The sequence below is a fragment of the Oncorhynchus kisutch genome, linkage group LG19, assembly GCF_002021735.2.
Source record: "Oncorhynchus kisutch isolate 150728-3 linkage group LG19, Okis_V2, whole genome shotgun sequence".
Classification (NCBI taxonomy): Eukaryota; Metazoa; Chordata; class Actinopteri; order Salmoniformes; family Salmonidae; genus Oncorhynchus; species Oncorhynchus kisutch.
Window position 1 is genome coordinate 28,418,219 of NC_034192.2, and position 22,617 is coordinate 28,440,835.

At 47.8% G+C, this 22,617-nt stretch overlaps 1 protein-coding gene across 1 annotated transcript in view; it reads right to left on the reverse strand.

The window, feature by feature from the left end:
* LOC109910099 (slit homolog 3 protein-like) overlaps positions 1–22,617 on the reverse strand; it is a gene marked incomplete in the record, with an annotated part of 181,675 nt that overhangs the window by 29,475 nt on the left and 129,583 nt on the right. The window contains 4 exon segments of the mRNA XM_031798315.1: positions 2,035–2,179; positions 3,365–3,528; positions 6,095–6,166; positions 19,566–19,637. Of these exon segments, the coding sequence (XP_031654175.1) occupies positions 2,035–2,179; positions 3,365–3,528; positions 6,095–6,166; positions 19,566–19,637 (453 nt within the window).

Here is a 22,617-nt window from a genome sequence, read left to right on the forward strand (position 1 = left end):
ACAGAATATTGTTTCTGGCTAAGGTAAGCGCTGGAGTAATGTATCCTACATTAATGTATCCATTTGTTATGCAAAGGTTACACACTATTGGCATAACAACAGCGGCAGAGAAGCTGTACATATCAGAGAAATGACCCACCTGTTCTTTAGCGCAAACAAGAGTCGGAGCAATCGATAAGTATATCAAATAACCTGACTGAGGATATATGGACGCGCTCTAAAGCGGAAATCCAATCAGCCACAGGGATATCGGCATGGCAAGACGCAGTGGACACACACGAGCGCAGACACACACGCGCGCACACACAGACCCAAACAAGGGCGGTCGGTTCATAGAAAAGCTGTAGTTTATCTCAGTTAAAGTGAAGCCCCTAACCAGGCCACGTGGGTTGCAGAGAAATGTCTGAGCCGCTTTGCAGGGCTGCCCACTGCTCCAGACACAGAGCCCTGAGCTGGGACAGGCAGAGTGAGAAAAGACAGAGGTGAAGGGGTACACCTCTATGTGTCTGACTGAGTGCAGGGGCCTCCGCTGTGCTGGAGAGGAAGCCGAGCGTCCTTGAACAGTTCTAATAGGTTTGATTTGGCCCCTCATTGTTCGGAGGATAATTGTGTGGGGCTGCTCTGTTGGCTTTAGTGCAGCGGTTCTCAAAGTGGGTTTGCGGAGGTACTGCAGGGGTTCGCAGAGGTACTGCAGGGGTCCGAGGAGGTACTGCAGGGGTTCGCAGAGGTACTGCAGGGGTTCGCAGAGGTACTGCAGGGGTTCGCAGAGGTACTGCAGGGGTTCGCAGAGGTACTGCAGGGGTTCGCGGAGGTACTGCAGGGGTTCGCGGAGGTACTGCAGGGGTTCGCAGAGGTACTGCAGGGGTTCGCAGAGGTACTGCAGGGGTTCGCAGAGGTACTGCAGGGGTTCGCAGAGGTACTGCAGGGGTTCGCAGAGGTACTGCAGGGGTTCGCAGAGGTACTGCAGGGGCTCGCGGAGGTACTGCAGGGGCTCGCGGAGGTACTGCAGGGGCTCGCGGAGGTACTGCAGGGGTTCGCAGAGGTACTGCAGGGGCTCGCGGAGGTACTGCAGGGGCTCGCGGAGGTACTGCAGGGGTTAGCGACCAGATCTCTTTTTTTTATTTTTATGAATATTACCAACAACAGATTACATGACTATTGGCCACGGGATCCATGGAATAAGTTAAAAGTGTGTAATACAATAACAATGTCATATTATTCTTCTACAATGCATGTTCTTAACCCTGGGCAACACGGGCCTGGGAAGCTCACAGGGATATCGGTATCCACAGTACAATTATAATTTCTTCAACTCAATACCATTCCCCCCAATTTTTTATATATATATTGTTTTACACAAATGCACTGTAATTGAAGCTTTATAAACGGCCAAGTCTTTCTCTTCCCGCATGGCAAAATGTGTAGAATTGCAGGATATTAGCTTTTAAGCTGCAACAGCAAAAGATATCTCGGCCTCATGGGAAAATGAGCTTGAAAACTGCACATTTTTCTCTCTGATGCCAAGAGACTTGATTCGTCCAGCCATGTACTGCAGACGTCATAGTAAAACTCCTTGTAGGCTATTGCTAGTCCACTCAAGTGGGGTCCCTGATGAATTTGCTAACAGAAAAGGGTTCCTTGGGCCCCAAAAAGTTTGAGAACCCATGCTCTAGTGGACCAACCGCCATCCTGCCAGTCAGCCAGCAATCCAGCCAGTCAGCCAGCAATCCAGACAGTCAGCCAGCAATCCAGCCAGTCAGCCCAGAGGGTAGGAGAGGATGAATGTGCCTCAGTCTCAGTACAGAACATAGCCACCATGCACCTGAACAAGCAGCAGTAATGAGCCTGTTAACTGATGTTGCTAATTGAGTTTGTTCCATTACTGGAGCAGAGGTAAGAAATAAACACACAGGACGTTTTGTACAATGTTAACTACACAATGTTCTGAGTGTAGGCTTCCTTCAATGAAGAGAGGCAAAGAGGGATACACATTAGTAAAAGTGGTAGTGACTGTTAAAAAGCTAGTACACTCACATCTCTACGATGCCCTCGGGCAGGTTGGCAGGGATCTCAGTCAGGCCCTTGTGACGACAGTCCACAATGTTGTTGTTACAGGTGCAGGAGATCGGACATTACTGATGCCTGGGGATACAGGTACGAGGCTCTGCCTGAGCTGGGCCTGAGAGAAAGAGAAAGAGAAAGAGAGAGAGAGAGAGAGAGAGAGAGAGAGAGAGAGAGAGAGAGAGAGAGAGGAGAGAGAGGAGAGAGAGAAGCGGAGAGAGAGAAGAGAGGAGAGAGAGATGAGATGAGAGCGAGAGAGGAGGAGAGAGAGAGGAGAGAGAGGAGAGAGAGAGAGAGAGCGTGAGGAGAGGAGAGAGCGAACGAGAGAGAGATGAGAGAGATGAAGGGAGAGAGGGGTGGTGGGCAAGAGAGGAGCGGTGATCATAGAGGGGGGTTGGGGGAGAGTGAAAGAGAGAGAGAGGGGGTTTGGGGGAGAGAGGAGAGCGAGGGAAAGGACGAGAGAGAGGGGGGGCAGGCAGAGGGGGGAGGTGGGTGGATGGGGACAGGGGGATGAGAGGCGGCGAGAGAGCGAGGGGGGGGGGGGGCGAAGAGAGAGAGAGGAGGAGGGGGGCCAGAGGGGGAGGATGGGGAGGAGGGGGCAGGGGAGAGAGGGAGCGAGAGAGAGAGAGAGAGAGAGAGAGAGAGAGAGAGAGAGAGAGAGAGAGCGATATGGAGGGAGAGGATAGAGTGTAGGGAGAGCAGATTATGCACACTTTAATACAAAATGAAATAAAAAGCTCAGTTAAAACCCCATGTGTCACGTTGAATCAGCTTAATAAAGCTCTAGAATAAGGAACATAAATCAAAATAAAGGGGAGGAGATACAAGTCAATGACATAAAATGGCTGTTTATTGCTGGCTGTAATAAAGCAGGGATAATCACAAGCACAGGGTATGCCTCTATCCATCTTTCTCTCCCTCCCTATTTCCTCTCTCTTTGTCTCCCCCCCCCCCCCCCCCTCTCTCTCCATCTCTGCTGTGTTATTGTCTTTATTTGCAGGTTAATTACGGGGCTGCCTCTAAGGCGGAGGACTGTATTTCTGCTGTGGCTGCCTGCTGGAGATTCATCAGCTGATTAATGGCTGCAGGGAGGGGGTGGGAGCTGTTCATTAGGCCCAACCGTGAACCCTTTTACCAATTACATCCTGGAGTCAATTAAAACAAGACCACCAACCGATTCCACTGATTCATTGGCTTTTCACTCCGCACTATAAAAGACCCTGTTCATTTGGAGATAACATGAGCAGTTCTTGTGCTGTTTTTAGTACAGTGTGTTGTCATGGTGATTTAGTTTGGTGCATACCTGTGCAGGTGAAGTCTTTCTTCTGGACATCAGGGATGTTGAGGCCCCTCATGCTGGCGGGGGCCATGCACTGGGTGAAGGGGGCCAGGCCATGCCTCTGCCGCAGCCAGTCGGACAGCCAGGACAGGTGGCAGTCGCAGTGCAGATTGTTAGAGTGCAGACGCCTGCAAAGGGAGGAGCGGAGAGTGAGGGAACAGCAGTGGTCAGTGCAGGTTGTTAGAGTGCAGATGCCTGCAAAGGGAGGAGCGGAGAGTGAGGGAACAGCAGTGGTCAGTGCAGGTTGTTGGCTGCAGAGGGTGGGGGGAGAGAGAGCCACAGTAGAGGGCCAGTGGCATGACATAACGCGTTTGAAAAATGACCACATCTAAGGCTGAGTAGAAGAATCCACTCACCGCAATACATGCTTCCAAATGTGTTTAGAGTGACAATGAAATGGACTTTTTTCTTAGGTCTGAGGCTGCCCAGCAGATGAAAAACATTTGGAGTTCTCATTTACTCATGGCTGCCCTGCTGTGTTTATGACTCTGTGACTCCTCCGTCCTTGACAGAGATGCTGTGGTTGTCATATCCAAGACCGGCGCATAAAAGCGACTAATGTGAATCCATCTGCAGACGCAAGAATGGGTCCATTCTCTCAGCCAACACCTTCATTTCGTCAAGGTCTCCCTCAACAATATGGCAGCTCTCCCAAAGAAGAGGACAGGACACAACACACAGGGGCTAAATCACTATCTCTCAACAGTCATTACGAGACCGACTGGAGAGGAGCTGAAAGGAGAGGAAACAGGGGGGGGGGGGGCTTGGCGGTAGGAGGAAGAGTCATGTCAGCAAATCAAAAGGTTTCTACATCCTTTTCAAAAAGTCTGGCAAATGAAATACGGGTGCGATCTGGTTAGGGGACAGGAATTGCTCATTGAGGATAACAGCGTGGGTTGTAGTTTTAATGGAGCTCTTCCCATTATAAATCCAGTTTATAGCCACCCGTTGTTCCGGATTAATTACACACGAGTGGGATTAGAGAGGTGGAGGGATGGAGAGATGAGCTCCACACTGAGACGGAGCATAGGGCTCATACACCACTGCTCGGTCGGTGGGCTGTGTGTGTGTGTGTGTGTGAGTGTGTGAGTGAGGTGAGCTAGGTGTTCATCTTCAGAACCTGCACAAAAGGGCACCTCAGCTCACCCAGTGATCCACACAGACACACACTGTGAAAATGACTAGAGTAACTATCCCTTTCGCAGTAGGAGCCCTCACTCTCTATTTGTCCCGTTATTGAACGGTAACTCACCATGGGGTGATATCATTTGATCTAATTGAATGGCTGCTGGACAAAGCTGGTAAAAAGAGAGTGGGGGAGAGAAACAGAAAGATCGAGAGAGAGAGAGAGAGAAACAGAGCGAGAGAGAGCGAGGGCAGAGGGGAGGTTAGCTAAGCTATTTCATCAGAAACCTGGAGCCACCCGCCCCCCCCCCCCCCCCCCCCCCATCCCTGCTAAATGAATTACAGACATCTCTAAACATTTGATTTAATAAGTTGTTTTTACAAGCAGCAAATTCAATACAGAGATCTCAGGGATATTAGAGCCAGAAAATGCAGTACAAAGGAACTGGGAGCCAGGGATGTAGGGGCGGGTGGGGTAGGGGGAAGCAGGGGGAGCCTCGGCTCAGATAATTCAATACTGGCCAGGGAGCAGAAGGCTGGCCATCCCAGCGTCAGCAAATTCAATTCTGAGGAGGCGAGGAGGAGGCGAGGGGATAGGGATGGGGAGACTGCTGAGCCATGGGGCTTGTAGCAGAGCGGACAGCTCTCAGCTCCAGACCTCAGGCCCCCGAGGAGCCCAGGCAGCAGGCAGGAAAAGAGATGATTACTGGGGAGGCTGGAGTCTGGAGGCTGGGGTCTGGAGGGGAGGACACCGCAGGGTCACAGGGTCACAAGCCACTGCGGGTCTGAGATGGGTCCCGAGCGTCAAAGGCCGTCTGTCTGTCTGCCCGTCTACTGCGGACACCCTCCTACTATTTATGGTCCCCTTGGACAGTGCAGCAGTGGAACAACTCACACCACATGGTAATAATAACCAACGTATCCCAGAGCCCACTGCTTAATAACCAAGGTCAGCCGCAGAAGAGAAACATCCCGGCAAGGTAGAGCACTATGTAATTATTATGTATTGATTGTGGTTGGGGAGATAATGGGTACAGTGACAAAGTCATGCACAACACAGATCTCAGGGGACAGAGACAGATACAAGGTCTTCTCCCTCAGACCCCCCCCCAGGGGTGTCTAGGTAAACAACCCCAGTGAGCTGGCTTGCCATCGACCCTGGCGACCGGGGACGCCCCTCCCTCCCCCCACCCGCCCAATCCCTCAGAGTTGCCCCAGGGTCGATCCAGGGATTGAACACAACAATGTCTTTGACCCAGGGTTTTTATAGGGAGTCAGAACTCGTGAACTTAAAGAAAGTTGTGGGGTAATGGGGCTCCGAACGATTATGAGCATGAAACAGAGAGATAACCACTCATTATGGAATAATAATCTTCTGAGATGGATCCTGTTTCCACTCAGCCACTTGGTGGTATTTCACAATGTCTGCATCCCAAATGGCGCCCTATTCACTACACAGTGCACTACTTTCGACCATGGCCATAGGTCTCTGGTCGAAAGTTGTGCACTGTACAGGGAATAAGGTAGCATTTGAGACACACCCAAATGGTATCCTCGTCATATACTCACAGAGTCCGCAGCTTGGGCATGTGGTTGAAGCTGGACAGAGGGATGAGGGTGATGTTGTTGTTGTTGAGGGTGCTGCAAGAGAGAGACCGACAGTACATTTAGAAACAATAGCCACAATCCACAAAGACAGTCATTGGGTTTCACAAGTAGAAAGAAAGGCATAGGAAGGAGTAAGAAAGTAGCACACTGTTCTAAAGAAATGAGCAAAATGAAAACACAAGTAATGGACAACGAGCAGCCTACAGTCTAAACAGACAGTCTACTGTGTCTATCTCAGTGCATCCAGAGGTGATATACAGGGCATTCGGAAAGCATTCAGACCCATTCCCTTGTTTCCGCAGTTTGTTGACGTTACGGCCTTATTCTAAAATGGATTAAATTAATTGTTTTCCTCGTCAATCTGCACAGACCCGCAGTGGCTTGTAACACCCCATAATGACAAAGCGAAACAGGTTTTTCACACCCTTTGCTATGAGAATTGAAATTGAACTCAGGTGCATCCTGTTTCCATTGATCATCCTTGAGATGTTTCTACAACTTGATTGGAGTCCACCTGTGGTAAATTAAATGGATTGGACATGATTTGGAAAAGTACACACCTGTCTATATAAGGTTCCGCAGTTGACAGTGCATGCCAGAGCAAAAACCAAGCCATGAGGTCAAAGGAATTGTATGTAGAGCTCCGAGACAGCATTTTGTCGAGGCATAGTTCTGGGGAAGGCTACCGAAAAAATTCTGCAGCATTGAAGGTCCGTTTGGAACCACCAAGATTCTTCTTAGAGCTGGCCGCCTGGCCAAACTGAGTAATCGGGGGAGAAGGGCCTTGGTCAGGGAGGTGACCAAGAATCTGGTCACTCTGACAGAGCTCCAGAGTTCCTCTGTGGAGATGGGAGAACCTTCAAGAAGGACAACCATCTCAGAACTCCACCAATCAGGCCTTTAAGGTAAAGTGGCCAGGCAGAAGCCACTCCTCAGTAAAAGGCACATGACAGCCCGCTTGGAGTTTGCCAAAAAGCACCGAAAGACAAGATTCTCTGCTCTGATGCCAAGCGTCGCATGTAGAAGTAACCTGGCACCATCCTTTGGGTGAAGCATAGTGGTAGCAGCATCATGCTGTGGGGATGTCTTTCAGTGGCAGGGATTTGGGAGACTAGTCAGGATCGATGGAAAGATGAACGGAGAAAAGTACAGAGAGATCCTTGATGAAAACCTGCTCCAGAGCGCTCAGGACCTCAGAGTGGGGTGAAGGTTCACCTTCCAACAGGACAATGACCCTAAGCACACAGCCAAGACAACGCAGGAGTGGCTTTGGGATAAGTCTCTGAATGTCCTTGAGTGGCCCAGCCAGAGTCTGGACTTGAACGAACATCTCTGGAGAGACCGTAAAATAGCTGTGCCGCGACGCTCCCCTTCCAACCTGACAGAGCTTGAGAGGATCTGCAGAGAAGAATGGGAGAAACTCCCCAAATACTGGTGTGCCAAGCTTGTAGCGTCATTCCCAAGAAGACTCAAGGCTGCAATCGCTGTCAGATGTGCTTCAAAAAAGGATGGAGTAAAATGTAATATTTCAGTATTTCTTTTATTTTACACATTTGCAAAAAAAAATAAAAAAACAGTTTTTGCTTTGAAAATTGTATTGTAAAATGTAATCAATTTTAGAATAAAGCTGTAAACATAACAAAATGTGGAAATAGTGAAGGGGTCTGAATACTTTCCAAATGCACTGTAGCAGAAGCAGTGGTACCCTTCTCAATTCATTAGCAAACAAGTGTTTCTACTGGACAAATTCAGGTCGGTCCCTGCCCATTTGGTTCCTATTGAAGACACCCAGGTGCAACAGGTTTGTTTGAACAGCACAAAGGTTCTTGTCAGAGAACTGGATGGTGCCTGTTGTTCACAGCATTACTGTTCATCCACACCTCATCCCTTGCCTGCCTGTCTGCTTGTGTTGTGGGCCATATGATGCTGCTGGTGCTGTCCACAACAGCGTGTAATAAGCTTTAGCACAACGATGATATTATCAGCAGCAGCATGCGGGGGGAGGGAAAGAGGGAGGCAGCAGTAATTCCCTTTCTCTCCATCCAGCAACAGTAACTGTGAATAGTACTACTTAGCAGACTTAAGTCTTGTAATCTAGCCGTCCCACCCCTCCGTCACTAGATAGCCCCCTCCACCTCCACCCGTCCCCTCTGCACCACCTCCCTGGGAAGTGTTAATGTGCACCTGCTATTTCTAAATTTGGGACTTTAATGGTTCCCGGATCGGCTCGGTAGCTAGAAACAGAAAGTGCTGAGTCCTGTCGGCGAGACGACGTTATGGGCGGGGCAGGAGGCTTGTTTTACAGCGTCTTACTGTACTATTACTGGTAATAAGGGGTTCAGCGGGACTAGAGAGGATGCCGATCGCAGCAGATCCTCAGAGTGGAGTGGACGGAGAGTAAAGACTGGCCTGCTGGTTTTTACAGTTCATTTATGTTTTAAGGAAAGTGGCCACTGGTGTGACGCCATGTATCACTGTAACTGGCTGATTCAAACCCATAAAGGAGAGGATAAAGGAGGATATGACTACAACATGGCGTGGTTCAACATATCTGTGTTCAGATTTCTAATTCGACCAGTGGAAAATCCCCATCGAGGCAACAGCAAAGCTGCAAAAAAAACTAGCGTCGCCTGAAAACAAAGTGAAGGAAAAAAATCCCCTAAAATAAAATACTTGTGGAATTTTAAATGATGTTTTCATATTTATTTTGGAAGCAATCAGCAGGGGGAACACTTTATTAAGAACGAGGGGGGGGAAAAGGCAACCAAATGGCAAGGAAAATGATTGTTATTCCACAATTAAATTATATACGGGGCGGAATCACCCTTGTCAGTGCTGACCAAATTGGCACTTCTAGTGAGGAGAGTAACTCCATCCCACTTGTCAAGGCCACTGTAGCTCTCAGGCTCATCTGGCTTAGAACTACTGCTGGGTTGTTGCCACAGTGGAGGGAAGGAGGGAAGGAAGGAGAGAGAGGGCGGGAATGAACGAGAGAGAGAGAGAGAGAGTAGGAGAGAGAAAAAGGGAATGAGAGAGGGAGAAAGACAGAGGGAGGAAAGAAAAAAGAGAGAAAAGAGAGAGAGCATGGGTCGGGGATGGGTCTGGCGGGGACAAAGGAAGCAACGCCCTGGTAAAACCCTGTAATATTGAACCATCAACAGGGGAAAATGGCCTCTGCCCAGGAAGGACACTCACACCCCCCCCCTGCCCCTCCCCCGCCCCCACCGGCCAGAGAGAGATTTTCCAAGGAGCTGGCTGTCATGATAACGAGGAACCAGAAACCACTGAAGAGTTAGAGGCCAACGTGTTCAGCTACATCCATATTTCAACATGGTCGTTTTTTAACACTGTCCGGTCCTAGAGGGCATTTAGCCATACGGTTCACAATTGATCCGATTTACTGGGGGGCCCTGTGCAATTTGTCCTGATTACAGTAATCACACAGACATGACAGAACTTCTCCAGCATGTCGACTACAAGAGAGGCAGTATCTCAATTACGCACAACAGCTCTTTCAAGGTCTTCGTCTGCCTAGTTAAAATCCACTAACCTGCTAATCTAATATTGGAACATTAGAAAATGACCTAATGGCAAAATATGATGAATTCCTAAATCTGTTGGAGCTGACATTAGCCTCTCAGGCATGTATGTCTGTCACCGGGGGAACGTAATCTGTTGTGTAGTGTAATGTAGTGCTGTATAGGGCCCCTATCTCTGTCCCCAGCCAGGGAGGCAGTGATGGAGCTGAGTCTTTACCAGCAGCCCATGAGGTTGATGCTATCGCATGTTGTCTATAGGGCCTGCGGAGTCTGATCACTGCCCCAGCCGTCCATCCCTCTTTCTCCTTGCTCTCTCTCTCTCTCTCTCTTTCAATCTCTCTCACACTCTCTCCCCTCAGACCGTTCCCTCTCGCCCCTCTGCTTCCTCTTCCTCTCTCGCCCCTCTATCCCCGTCGTCCTTCTCCGCCTCTCTCTCTCTCTTTTTCCTCCCCACTCCGTCCTTCTCTCACTCTTTCCGGCTGCAACCATTGGGGACCGCCGCTGTTCCTGATACCTCTCTATCCTTCTCCCCTCCACTAACGGCCATGTTCTACTGACACACTCTCCCTCTCTATCTTTCTTTCCCTCTCTCTCTCTCTCTCTCTCTCTTTTATTCAGCTTTTTACGTTTGGTTATTTTCCCCCGTCTTGAATCTGCACAGCATGAATTAGCGTGAGTTATTTATTTCCTGATTGAACCACTACTGAACTAATGATTCTTAACGAAAGCAGGGGATGCTAGCTGAGTTCATACAATGCTCCAGGAAGACAATGGCGCCTATGTGTCTCGATTATGTAGCCTCTAGGCTTTAATGGGATCAATAGAGTATCCTGAATTATAGCTTGTTGTGTAGTGGAACAATGTTACTTCATGATTTTCTTTAGAGCTCCATCGATGTCCTGGTCATAGGATTATTCTTTTATTAGCTGACCCCATTACTTCTCCTTAAAACAGAGACAGGCTCTGTCCGAGGTACGGGTTCTCCGATATTTTTCCAGTGCGATTTCTTTCTTCGCTCTCTGCCATGCTAAGAAAGCTTTCCCACAGTTGCAAAAAGGACTACTTTGGGGTCTCGAGTGCTCTCTGCCTCTCTCCAGACCCTCATTAAGGCTTTTTGGAGAGGGCCCCTGGATACGTCACTTTTTTTTATTTAAAGGACACAGAGAGGGGGGCTGCAGTGGCTGGTGGGTAAGACAGGGCTGGAGCAGAGCAGTGGGAGGGAGGGTAGGGCTGGGATGGACAGGAGGAGTGCATACGGCTCAGTGGAGCTGACTCAGTTACAGAAACTCACAGAGGCTTGAAATCAGGGGCCTGAGAGACACGCAATGCGACATGACGGTGTCATCATCAGCAGCACACTGCTCTGCCATGGTGTGTGTGTATGTATGTGTGTGTGTGTGAGCGCACGTGTGGCTGTGTGTGTGTGTGAATGTGACAGAGTGTGTATTTCAGGAGGTAGGTGAAGAGATTTTTCCCCCAACCTCTTTGACTGTTCTCTCGGCGGGCACATTAGAGTGGCACATTGTAATATCTGAGGGGGCGAGAGGTGAAATTTCCCACGGGCTCCTGGCCATTTCTCCCTCACAATGAGTGTGTGTGTGTGTGGGGGGGGGCTGATTTAAGAGTCTGGTTCCTTCCCAGGAACGACCAGAGTGAATTCCCTCTCTCTCTTCATCTTCATCATCTCACTAAGCCTCCCTAAAGACACCGTGAGAGTGTGTGTAGAGTGTGTGTTTGAGTGCGTGTGTGTAGAGGGTCTGCTTTAAAGAAGCCTTGAGTGTTTGAACCAGGCAATCTGCATGTTCCGTCTGTGTGTGTGTGTGTGTGTGTGCGCGCGTGTGGCTCTCCTCTTTCAGAGTCCCATAGTTGTCTCAGATGCCTTCCCTCCCTGTGAGGAGTGACATTTCCACCATGTTGCCATGGAACTCTGGAACAATCCACCACCACCAACACAACAGCCAATGGCACGGCAGCAGCAGTGTTGGAGGCAGTGGGCTGAGAAGTGTCGAGGCAGCGGTGGAGTTTACAGAACAAGCCTGGAGTTTTTGGGGCCTTGATGTCAAAACAAATGAGCAGAGTGCCTCCAGATGAGGCCTCATTTCATTACGGCCATCGTAACTCATCCACCACTTGTCTGCGGCGTGGCGGAATCCAACCCGAAAGGGATGGACATGTTTGCCTTTGTTTTGCTTAGCGTGGAGGGCTCAGCTAAAGCAGATGACAAACATAGAAATAACATGAGCTGCAGCTCAAGACCCTGTCCACGGGGTTCGTGTCTAAGTGAGGGCTTATGAGAGACAAAAGAAAACAGTGAGGCGCTTGGGCATGTGGACATTATCTTATCCAATAGAGACATGCTTTATGGATCCGGAAAATGTAATCGGCAACGGAGAGTAGGGCGGAGGGAGGAAGAGAGAGGAGGGTGGAGGGCAGAGGGAGGAAGAGAGAGGAGGGTGGAGGTTGGAGGGAGGAAGAGAGAGGAGGGTGGAGGTCGGAGGGAGGAAGAGAGAGGAGGAAGGAGGGCGGAGGGAGGGAGGAAGAGAGAGGAGGGTGGAGGGCGGAGGGAGGAAGAGAGAGGAGGGTGGAGGTCGGAGGGATGAAGAGAGAGATGAGGGTGGAGGTCGGAGGGAGGAAGAGAGAGGAGGGAAGACAAGAGAGGGGGATGAGAAAAAGAGAGGCGGATTCAGCTTTTGGTTCTGTAGAAGGAGGGCACTCAGTATTAGCCAGTCACATACTGCAGCAAGAGGCACATGTAGGACGGACAGACAGACAGAGAGAGAGACATGAGTGCCGAGCCATTGATGAGGCCATTACAGCTTAAATGAGGACAGATTGAATCTAAGCTGTTCCCATCCCTTTTTGTCCTGGCGTACAGGAGCGAGTGATTAATTGTGCATTGGGTTGGCTCTGCTGGGACACGATGGGGTCGTTCCTCTCTCTCCTCCTCTCTCCTTCTGCTCCCTACCGCCACTGCGCTGCTTTGGCGCAGTCACACCACCCAGAGATATCGTAAGGGCCACGTCTGGTGGCAAGGCAATTTCCTGTGCTTGAAACTGCTGTTTGCGAGCTAATGACAGCCCCCCCCCCCCTCACTCGTCAACCCCCCCTTCTCTCCCTCTCACTTCCCCTCTCTCTCTCTCTCTCTCTCTCTCTCTCTCTCTCTCACCCTCCATCTCTATCTCCATCTCTCTTTCTCTGCCTGCTATCTGACTCATAAAGACTATTCTATTGGCTGAAGGCAACCTTTCAAACAGACCACACTGAGGTAAAGACTGATTTGTCCTTTGGGAGGCACACTGGTGTTGGGGATTATAAATGCATGGAATATCTGATTCACACAGAAGACTCAGTCCCTGACAGTCTCTTCTCTCTCTCTATCCCTCTACCCCCCCTCCTCTCTCTCTTTTTATACTCAATCTCTCTGTATCCCTCTCTACCCCTCTCTCGCTCCATCTCTCTCTCTATCTCTCTCTCTCTCTCTCTCTCTCTCTGGGTTATGTGCTCCTCAGTGAGCTACAACTGGGCCTCCATCTCTCTAGCCACAGAAAGGCATTAATCAAGAGAAGTCATCAGCAGTGTTTATGACATAGAAGTGAGGTCAGAGAGGATACAGACCGAGGGGCAAGGAGACTGAGGCTAGGTCAGGTCACATCAATTCCCTGAAAACGTCAACGATCGCCTGGCCAAGGTACAGCTGACGGACTTAAATACCAGGTAAAGGCCAGCCAAACCAAAAGCACTGAATAGCAAAAACATTATATTTTTGACCCGGTCCCTGTATATAAAAAAATATTTTTCTGAACCAATGCATTTAGGTTTCGATCAAACACCCACGCGTCTCGCCCTAGACGGCTCTGGAACCAAAATGCAGCCACAGAAATGCGATAGTTTCTTGTGATCACCACAGCTCGGAGCAAATGAGCCGCAAGGCATATAACGTAACAGTACTACTCCGCCTCACCCACTAACACTCTCACCATACAGCATCCATTCAGTCTGGTTCTCCACAGTCAAATCACAACCAGGTCCAACAATGCACTTTCAACAGTTCAAATAAAATGACACTGAGTAAACTCCAAAGGCAGTAGGCAACAAGGCAGGGGTGGAGGGGTGGTGGGGGTGGGTGTCCCCCCTGGTTGGTGTATGGTGTATTTTGGCATACCTTGGGTCTTGGTGTGAGAGAGGTGCTTACCACTCACCAGCGGGTCCAAAACATCAAAGTCTACTCATATTAAAGAGGGCATCTGTAACCTCAAAATAAAATATCAGCAAGAATACCAGTAATAGAAGAGAATGCAGTATCAAACAAGCCTGGTGAATCAGTGTTAACATAAAGTGAAGGGAGTCTATGTCCCCATTCGGCTGGTTATGAAGTAGCAAATCACTCTAGTTGGAACACGGAGGCCCCTGTCAAAAAGTCAGGGAAATGCAGAGGGCACACATTGACAAATGACAGTGTTTGGCAGGGCGGAAGGAGTTGGAGGAGGAGGGGGGAGGTCGTTTGTGGTAATGTGAAAACTTGGTCCCTCCCTCTTCTTATCAATGCGTGATGAGGTGAAAGTCACCTTGAGATACCTAGCATGGAAATGTCTCAGCGGCACTTCCATTCCTCATAAAAAAATGACAGAGCCCGGTAGGTCGGCCCCCCCCAAAAAAAAGAAAAAAGAGAGAGAGTGGCGTTCATTGAGAGACAGAATTTTCTGTACAAAAAGTGGTCATTAAATATGCAGCGGCCCCTCTGTTCTGGAGAGTGCAGGGGGAGTGGGGGACGATGGAAGATGGCAACGCACCACTCTGGTAAGAACACAGGGGTTTCCGTAGACGACCTGCGGGCTCTTTGGCTTTTCAAAGAGCATTTCAGACTTGTATAGATTTGTAACGGCTAAAGGACAGATTTAACCAATCACGTAAACGTTATAACCAAGAAAATAATGTACAAATTACATTTCTGCCACTTTAATTCCTAACAATATTGCAAGTCATATTTTTATCATAATAGTTTTCACAAGTATAATCACATTTTTCTCTCTAAGTTAAGAAATTATAAGCCATATTCATCACCAGTTAATTGAGGGTAATATTTGCTTGACCAGTGTTCTAATACAATGCTAGTATTTTGATTGTTAAAAAGCCAATAAAATGTGATATATATATATATATTTTTTTTTTTTTTACACAATTCATTTGCCTAGTGAAACTTACATTTGACAAGTATCTTCAAGGACATCTTGACATAAAAGCGGCATTTATTCAAATCAAATGTCCTAAGAGCAGAAACCATCCGATGAATAATCATCAAAGAATCAGTGGCATATTGGCCCGTCCATCCCCTCCACCCAGCAGTATGTTGGCCCACCATGCAGTGTGCTCTGCTGGCACCCAACCCTGTTCTCCATCTCATTGAGATGCAAGGCATGCCCAATATAAGAAAATGTCCGAGATAGCTTTGAAGTCATTAGTTCAGTCATTAGCACATTTATGTTAAATCCAAATTACAATTCATCACCAGAAAGGGCCGATCATTTATTTTGTGTTGCTTGGCAGGCGTTAAACTGTATTCAGTCATTGGAAGTCACAGAGCTGCACTCATTACGGAGGCCTATTTAGTCCTCCACTAAATCAGCTCTTATTCATTAGCAACTTGGGGGAATGCTTAACATCTAACACAAAGCTGACGTGATTGTATAAGGAATTCTCCTCGGGAGAAATAGGCAGAGACTTTTGTATTGGTTGTTTTCTATGATCAGAGAGATTTCTCAGCCACCCAGGCATCAATAGGAATGAGGCCTTTGAAATGACTTGTTTATGTCTAAAGTCAGATGATGCTCTTTAAAAAACATTTTTAAAAGAAGTTTAACGATCATTGTGATTAGAAACATCACATGTGTCGACCACCCCAATTTCTGTTTTTTAAGAGGGGTATTTGGACACAATGTTTTTCTTGAGATCAAACTACAAAGGAGCACCTATATATCACTTTTCTTGACAGCTTCAATAAAAATATTGTGTCCATCTGACTGTGAGTGTAAATTCATTTCATCAACCAGTTTCTATTTATATACTGTACAATTCCCAAATGTTCTTTTGGGGGTTTTTCCCTCCTGGACAAAACACATACCAACATATTTCCGTTTTTTTTATTTTTTTTTTTTTTACCAATGTTGTTCTCCAAAATACTTTGTAAAAACATGGTGGTCTGACAATGTGGAACAAACATGGCTGGTCATGGAGAAATTTGTTACATCAATAATACATTATCTTTGCTTTTCCCTCTTTACCACAGGCTCTTAGAAGGCACCGATAGTTCCCATGCCAGATCTAATAGAAGAATAAATAAAAAAATACCCAGTAAGGAACAGTTTTAGTGCAGTGATACCCTTTGATCGTATCACATGAAAGAGAGAGGGTCTCATCTATGAGTTCAATTCAAAGGCTAGAAAGATGGCACAAGTACAAATACACTGACATACACTGGCTATCAGGAGAGATGGTGCATCTTCTGCACCATGGACAAGAACCAATTGTAAATTTCAATTCTACACTGTTACACTGGGCAATAGATATAGGCCTGAACATCAAGATGCTTTCTGGTACGGTATATACCGTATACCGGAGTATTTGGAAAAAGCCACGGGATGGTTTTTCAATACCGTCAAAACTATTTATTTGAGGTTTTTCAATCAATTGTCATATTTGAAGCTACTTTTTAAATTAAAACCTGCAGTCAACTTGTGCAACACACGTTAGGAGTTAAAGCAGATTGCATTCTTCATTTAACCTGTTATTGTACATTATGAAGCTTACCGTCGATCCCCAGAACAGTCGAGCCAGTCACGTGCCTGTTTGTAAATAGCACAACGGGAGACGGCGGGAGCTGTTGAGACCACAGCGTTCTATATCTATCAGCGAGTCTCTGTTGTGCAGCGCACATGAGGTGATGAAGTTACACTTGTATGCAATTCACCACAAAATGTTTGCCGTCAGAAGTCAAAGAGCTCTGGATGAGTTGTCTGTACAGCTGCCATTTCTTTCCCCTGTGGTTCCTACTTGCATGTTTTTCTCCTTTGTTCTTGTCCCGTCTGCTCCGTGTGCATATGCTGCTCTTCCTTCAGAAAAGCATGCATCACAACTTCGTTCATTTGCACAATTTCTCTCGTTCACCTTCGCTTGTAAATGTCCACACTCACCGAAAATGACATTCGGTAGCTACTAACTATGCTTGTAGGACCTGGATTTGCTTGTCTTTGCAATTAGTTTATGTTCGTTTTCGCTAGTTAGCATTTAGCTAACAGCATCTACATGATTTTGCTATTAGTTTGCACTACTTTTGTTAGCATTCTTGTAATAGAGGGCCTTTTCTTGCATTTTTAGCGCCACCTTGTAGGCTATGCCAGTAATAGCGTAAATCCAGGGATAAGAGAATGACAGTATGACAATATGAAAAGCTGGATACAGCTGAACTTACTGTATCTATTCGGAAAATGTGTTACAGATGTATGATCTTAATTTGATCACTCTTTTGTTGCGGAGAATCTTCCCGCACTTGCAGTGTATTTTAGGTTTAAAAAGGCTTCTAAAGTATGTAATTTCCACTTTGAAATGTCAGACTTGATTTGCACTAATGAAAAATGTATTGCCCAACTAAAAAAAATGTCCATTAATTATAATCCACATAATAATTCACATTTCCTGTTGCTGCAGCATTATTTTCCTGCTGTAGCAAATGGGCTCAAATTAAGATCCTACATTTGTAGGTACACTGCCATAAAATCGAACACTTTGTTTCATTCTAAAACAGAGAAAATCTCTCAAAGAAAAAGCCTAATCTACCAAGAGTGCATAACCTAATTACAATGAAGGCAATCAATGCCTAGTGCTCCAGGCAAATCAGTCTTGGAGAAGTGGGTGTACTCAAACTTTGCCCCCCAAAAAATCCCAAAACGGCCTGCCAGGCCGAAGTAATGGTGCCCTGTGTGAAAAATGATATGAGAAACAGTGACATGTATTCTAAAATGATAAATCCCATTTTGGTCTTTCACAGTCATGCCAACCCAAGATGTACCGTGCTAGCAAACTAATAGTAGACCTACTATTGAAACAGATAAATTAGGCTGTCAACTGAGTCAGAAATCCACAGGTTTCAGATTTGTTCCATTTTTTTTCTTCAGTCACACTTAAAAAATGTTTAAAAAATAAATAAAAACAACCAAATGTTATGTTCTACATCCACAACAATGCTTAAACCACATCAGGAGACCACTTCTGTGATCTGGGAAAAATCAAAGACATTTAGATTTTTGAGTGTAGTTACTACTTTGGTAACGCATCAGTGGGGATTAAGAAGTGAGTATTCGTAATGCCCACTGAGAAAGAAAAAGTGGGTATACGACCTACGCCAGTGTATACCCACCACTACAGCACTTAGTCCAATTATCTCCATTTCAGCTGCATGGACATATGGGCGAATTATCATCTTTAAACAACATCTTCACATTCTCCACTGACGTCCGCTTCGTCATGGGCTCTGGTCGAGCACGAGGAAGGTGCAGTATTGTTCATGAAAATTGAATCCACACACGCTGACTTTTATGTCTGGTCTGCTCAGCCGACTAGCGCCATCTCATCTCCATCGTGCCATTTTGTTCTGTGGTCATGAAACCATCGCTAGCTGCTCTATGAGCCAAGGCAGGGCAGAGGGAGGAGGACGCTTAGAATGAACAGCCAGTCCAGCAGGATTACTATCCTTCATTCAAACATATCCTGCACTGCCTTTGAGCACAGCCCTAATATGGGCACCTCAAGTGAGTTCTCTGTGTTAACAAACCAACCAGCTTTTTTGTAGGTTTTCTGTAAAGCCAGCGGATGAGACTGACTGTATGTCTCTCTTGGTCACAAAATGAGCCCTGCTCTAACAGAGGGGAGGGGGGGTGACCACTGCATTTTGTGCCCTGCCAATGAGCTGATGGATGGGCTAGTATCTGGGAAATGTCTATCTCCCCCAGCAATACTTTCCTGTACTGTCCTATCATATCCTTAGTAGTGCTGCCTGGGCTATCTTCACTGTGCTAGGGCTGGAGGTGCCTCCAGTGAATCCCTCTGCACCAGGACGTAACAGCCTGGGGGGCTGCAGGGGTATATACTCCCCCCCCGGCACTCAGACCAGTCCGGACCAAACAGGTCCAGACCCCCCCAGTAACACCCTCAGCCTCAGGGAAGAGTTTCAGACACCGTGCTACAGTACAGCAGCAGCTCACCAGCCAAATGCAACAGTGTCTGTCAGGCCAAGTACTGAGTCTAGTTTAAAGCTTTACACTACGACAGAGGACACAAGCTAAGCCTATAGTTTTCCTCCTGAGTTGTTACAATGCATGACACTCTTCCCTGACAAGGTTCTGAATGTTTTGGAATATCCAGACATGCCTACATCACACGGCAGCAGACGACCGTAGAACTAGTTTCAACGGGCAACAGTGCACGGACGGACGGACGGGGGGGGGGGGGGATGCGTTGAAAAGTGACAAGCAAAATAAGGCACCTTGCAAGGCACTAGCTAGCAGCTTAATGTCACAGTGCAGCACGTAGCGACAAATGAGCCTGTGCAAAACCGCGGTCACACAGTCGACACGGAGAAACAGAAGGCACGCGGCGGACAGACAGACTAACACGTCAGGAGGATGACACTATCACTGCTGCCGCTGGCAGAATGCACAGGTAGGCACGCCGCGCTGCTGCGGCTTCACATGCAACACACTTTGCCCTTGGAGGACATTCAACAGAAAACACAGGGAGATAGAGAGATAGCGAGAGGGGGGGGGGGGAGAAGAGGGAAGAGCAGGAGAGGTCCCTGCAGATGAGAGGAGAGGAGGAAGGGTAAGAGGAGGAGGGGGACTCACAGTATCTCCAGATCGCGGAGGGCTCGGAAGGCTCCATCTTCGATACAGCTGATGTGGTTGCTGTCCAGTTGCCTGAGGAGAGATTAGAGACAGGAGTCAGCGGCAGGTCTGTCTGCAGGCGTGGAGGCGGAGGGTGGAGGGGGCTGCTGGAAGTGAGGGCTGCAGGAAGAGTGCCGGTGGCCGGGGATGAGTTTGGCTGGGGTGGACTGGTGGTAAGTAGGTTGTCGCCAGGCAGCGCACAGCACACACTCAGATCTCAGCGCTCACCTCTGTCTCACTGCAGCCTGCCAGGTTAGGAAAGGAAAGGACCAGCTGGCTAAAGTGGCCTGTCTGGCGGCAGCCTATCACCTCACTCTCTACGCTGCCCCGTGAGTGGAGGAGAAGGAGAGAGAGATAGAGAGAGAGAGAAAGAGGGAGGAGGGGAGTTTGAGAGAAAGACAGAAGGAGAGTGAACAGGAGGCTGGCTAAAGCATACAGCCCACCCCGTCTGTCAACTCTCTGTAAATATTAATTGCATTTTCTCCCTCCCCCCTCCTGTTCTCCCACTCCTCCCACCCCTCTACCGTTCTATTTTTTGAAAGTCAGAAAGGGAGTAATTTCATTACATTAGAGCAGCCAATCCATTACGAGCTTTTACCGGCTCTGTCACTGAAACAATTTAATTAAAGGAGAGGGTTCGTAAATCAGCCCGGACTCCCAATGCTCAGAGCACTCATCCCTCTTCCTTCTTTTCCTTTTACTTTCATTTGCAGGTCTAAGTATGCAGTCCCATGCCCCAACCCCCAGTCTCTCCACCCTTCCTCTCTCCTCTCTCTGCCCCCCAAAAAGGAGATGGATGGAAGACAAGGCACCACAAAGGGCAGACATTTAGAACGCTCTCCCAGACCGTTTATCCAGTCTCCAAAAAGCTTCTGTGACATTTAACCTGTTACGGAACACAGCCTATGCATCTTGTGCTCTAGGCTATAAAAAATAACATATCTCCCTCCGCTAATCTCCTCTTCCTAGACCCGTCTCCCTCTCTTCCCCATCTCTCCCTCCCTAATCCTTTTTACTTTGCTTTCTATCTTCTCTTTTCTTCCCTTCCCTTGACTCTCCTCCAGTAAAGCATCTGTTTCCTGTCTGGTCCTTATCTCTTAGCTGTGGAGACAATACATCCATTTGGAAAGCGTCCCCCCCCCCCCCCCCCCCCAGAGAGGAAATGAAATAGGTAACATGTTGAATTACAATGTCTGCCGACAGATTGTGGGTTGACGCCTCCTATGAGATTATTCCTTCACACTCGGGTATAAAACATTCCCAGTGAAATATTCACGAGGAAAACGACCATCTGTGTAGGATGGAAACAAGCAATGTTATGGCACAGTACTTACAAATGACATATTGGAAGCATGTTTGTCGAGCTTAATCTAACTTCATGGTAAAATGTCTACGAAATCATTTCATAATTAGTAAATGTGTGTTAATTAGTTCATGTGAACTGTATAAATAAATAAAGAGAGTCACACACTATAAACTCGGAGTCATTTACTGGGTAAAACACCAACGTTTCGGCATCACTGTACCTTCTATCATGTGAAACCTGACAAACCTAAGGGAGAAGGAGACCGTGATCAAAGCAGTTTTTTTGGTTTTTTTCAACCCTTTTTTTACATCTGGTTTCCATTTTAGGAAACACCTTGAAGACGTGTTGAGTACAATGCCTGGCTTGCACTCTCTAGGCTCTAAACAATCATCATATCATGAGAGATTATTTCTGTTGACTGACAGTTTAGTGCACTTGGCTACCTTCTAGGGATCACAGGACCACTATTAATCCCATGTGAATTATAGGGCGGGAGGATAGCTGTGTGTGTGTGTGTGTGTGTGTGTGTGTGTGTGTGTGTGTGTGTGTGTGTGTGTGTGTGTGTGTGTGTGTGTGTGTGTGTGTGTGTGTGTGTGTGTGTGTGTGTGTGTGTGTGTGCGTGCGTGCGTGCGTACATATTATGTGTGTATGTGTAATGGGTGTTATGTGGGGGGTATGAGAGTCCAACATTTTATTTCCTTCCATCTAATTACGTTGGCCTTTAATCATCCCAGTCATAAGCAGTTTTGGCAGTTTGATCTTGCTGCATTCCCAGCCCCATATGGAGGAATTTGAAAAAAGGAGAGAAAGAGTCAGAGACAGAGAGAGTGAGAGATACAGAGAGAGAGAGAGTAGAGATACAGAGAGAGTGAGAGAGGGAAAGAGAGATACAGAGAGAGAGAGAGAGAGAGAGAGAGAGAGAGAGAGGGTAGAGAGTCGAGAAAAAGGGAGAGGGGAGCAGTCCTTAACAGTACCGACCGACTCAGACCAGCCCTATTAATCTGTCACGGGGAAGGATGCTAAACCAACAGCCACAAACCTCCCAATTAATTTGGGGACCCGGTTGATCGATGTTCATCAGCGAAGACAACAGGAAGTGAATGAGAGGATCCGTCTCTGTGGTGGAGGGAGCGGGGAGCGCGGTGGAGTGAGGCTGCCCGGAGCTGGAGTCCCTAACAGACAGGGTCGGCGTCCCAAAATGGCACCCTATTCTCTATATAGTTCAGGGAATAGGGTGCCATTCGGGACACAGCCTTATAGCAGCAACTCCGCTGTCACTGGGCTGGGGTGACGGAGAGGCTGAAGGGCTTCAGGAGGAAGGGATGGTCAGATGGAGATAAATCACACAGCCAATCCACAGCTAGCTACCGTGTCCTGATTAGCACAGCTAGAGGGCAGTACAGACAGTGGTTAGCCAGTGTCCTTCTGTGGATGGACGTGGACACAAGGCCTAAAGACTCTCTCCACTAATACTGTGTGTACTTGGACAAAGGGGACACTGCAGAACCCTTCTGTACGTGAGAGGCCAGTAGCCTAGGAGCTGTGCGTTGCAGCTGTGTGTTGGTGTCCGTAGCGTGGTTCAGTGGGCAGTGGCCTGGGTACAGCGGTACAGTGTGCCCGCGGTGCTTCTAGTGTCGTGTGGTGGCGCGGTCAGGTAAGCTGCGCCAGAAGCAGTCGGCGAGCTGCGGACGCAGCATTCTGGGTAGG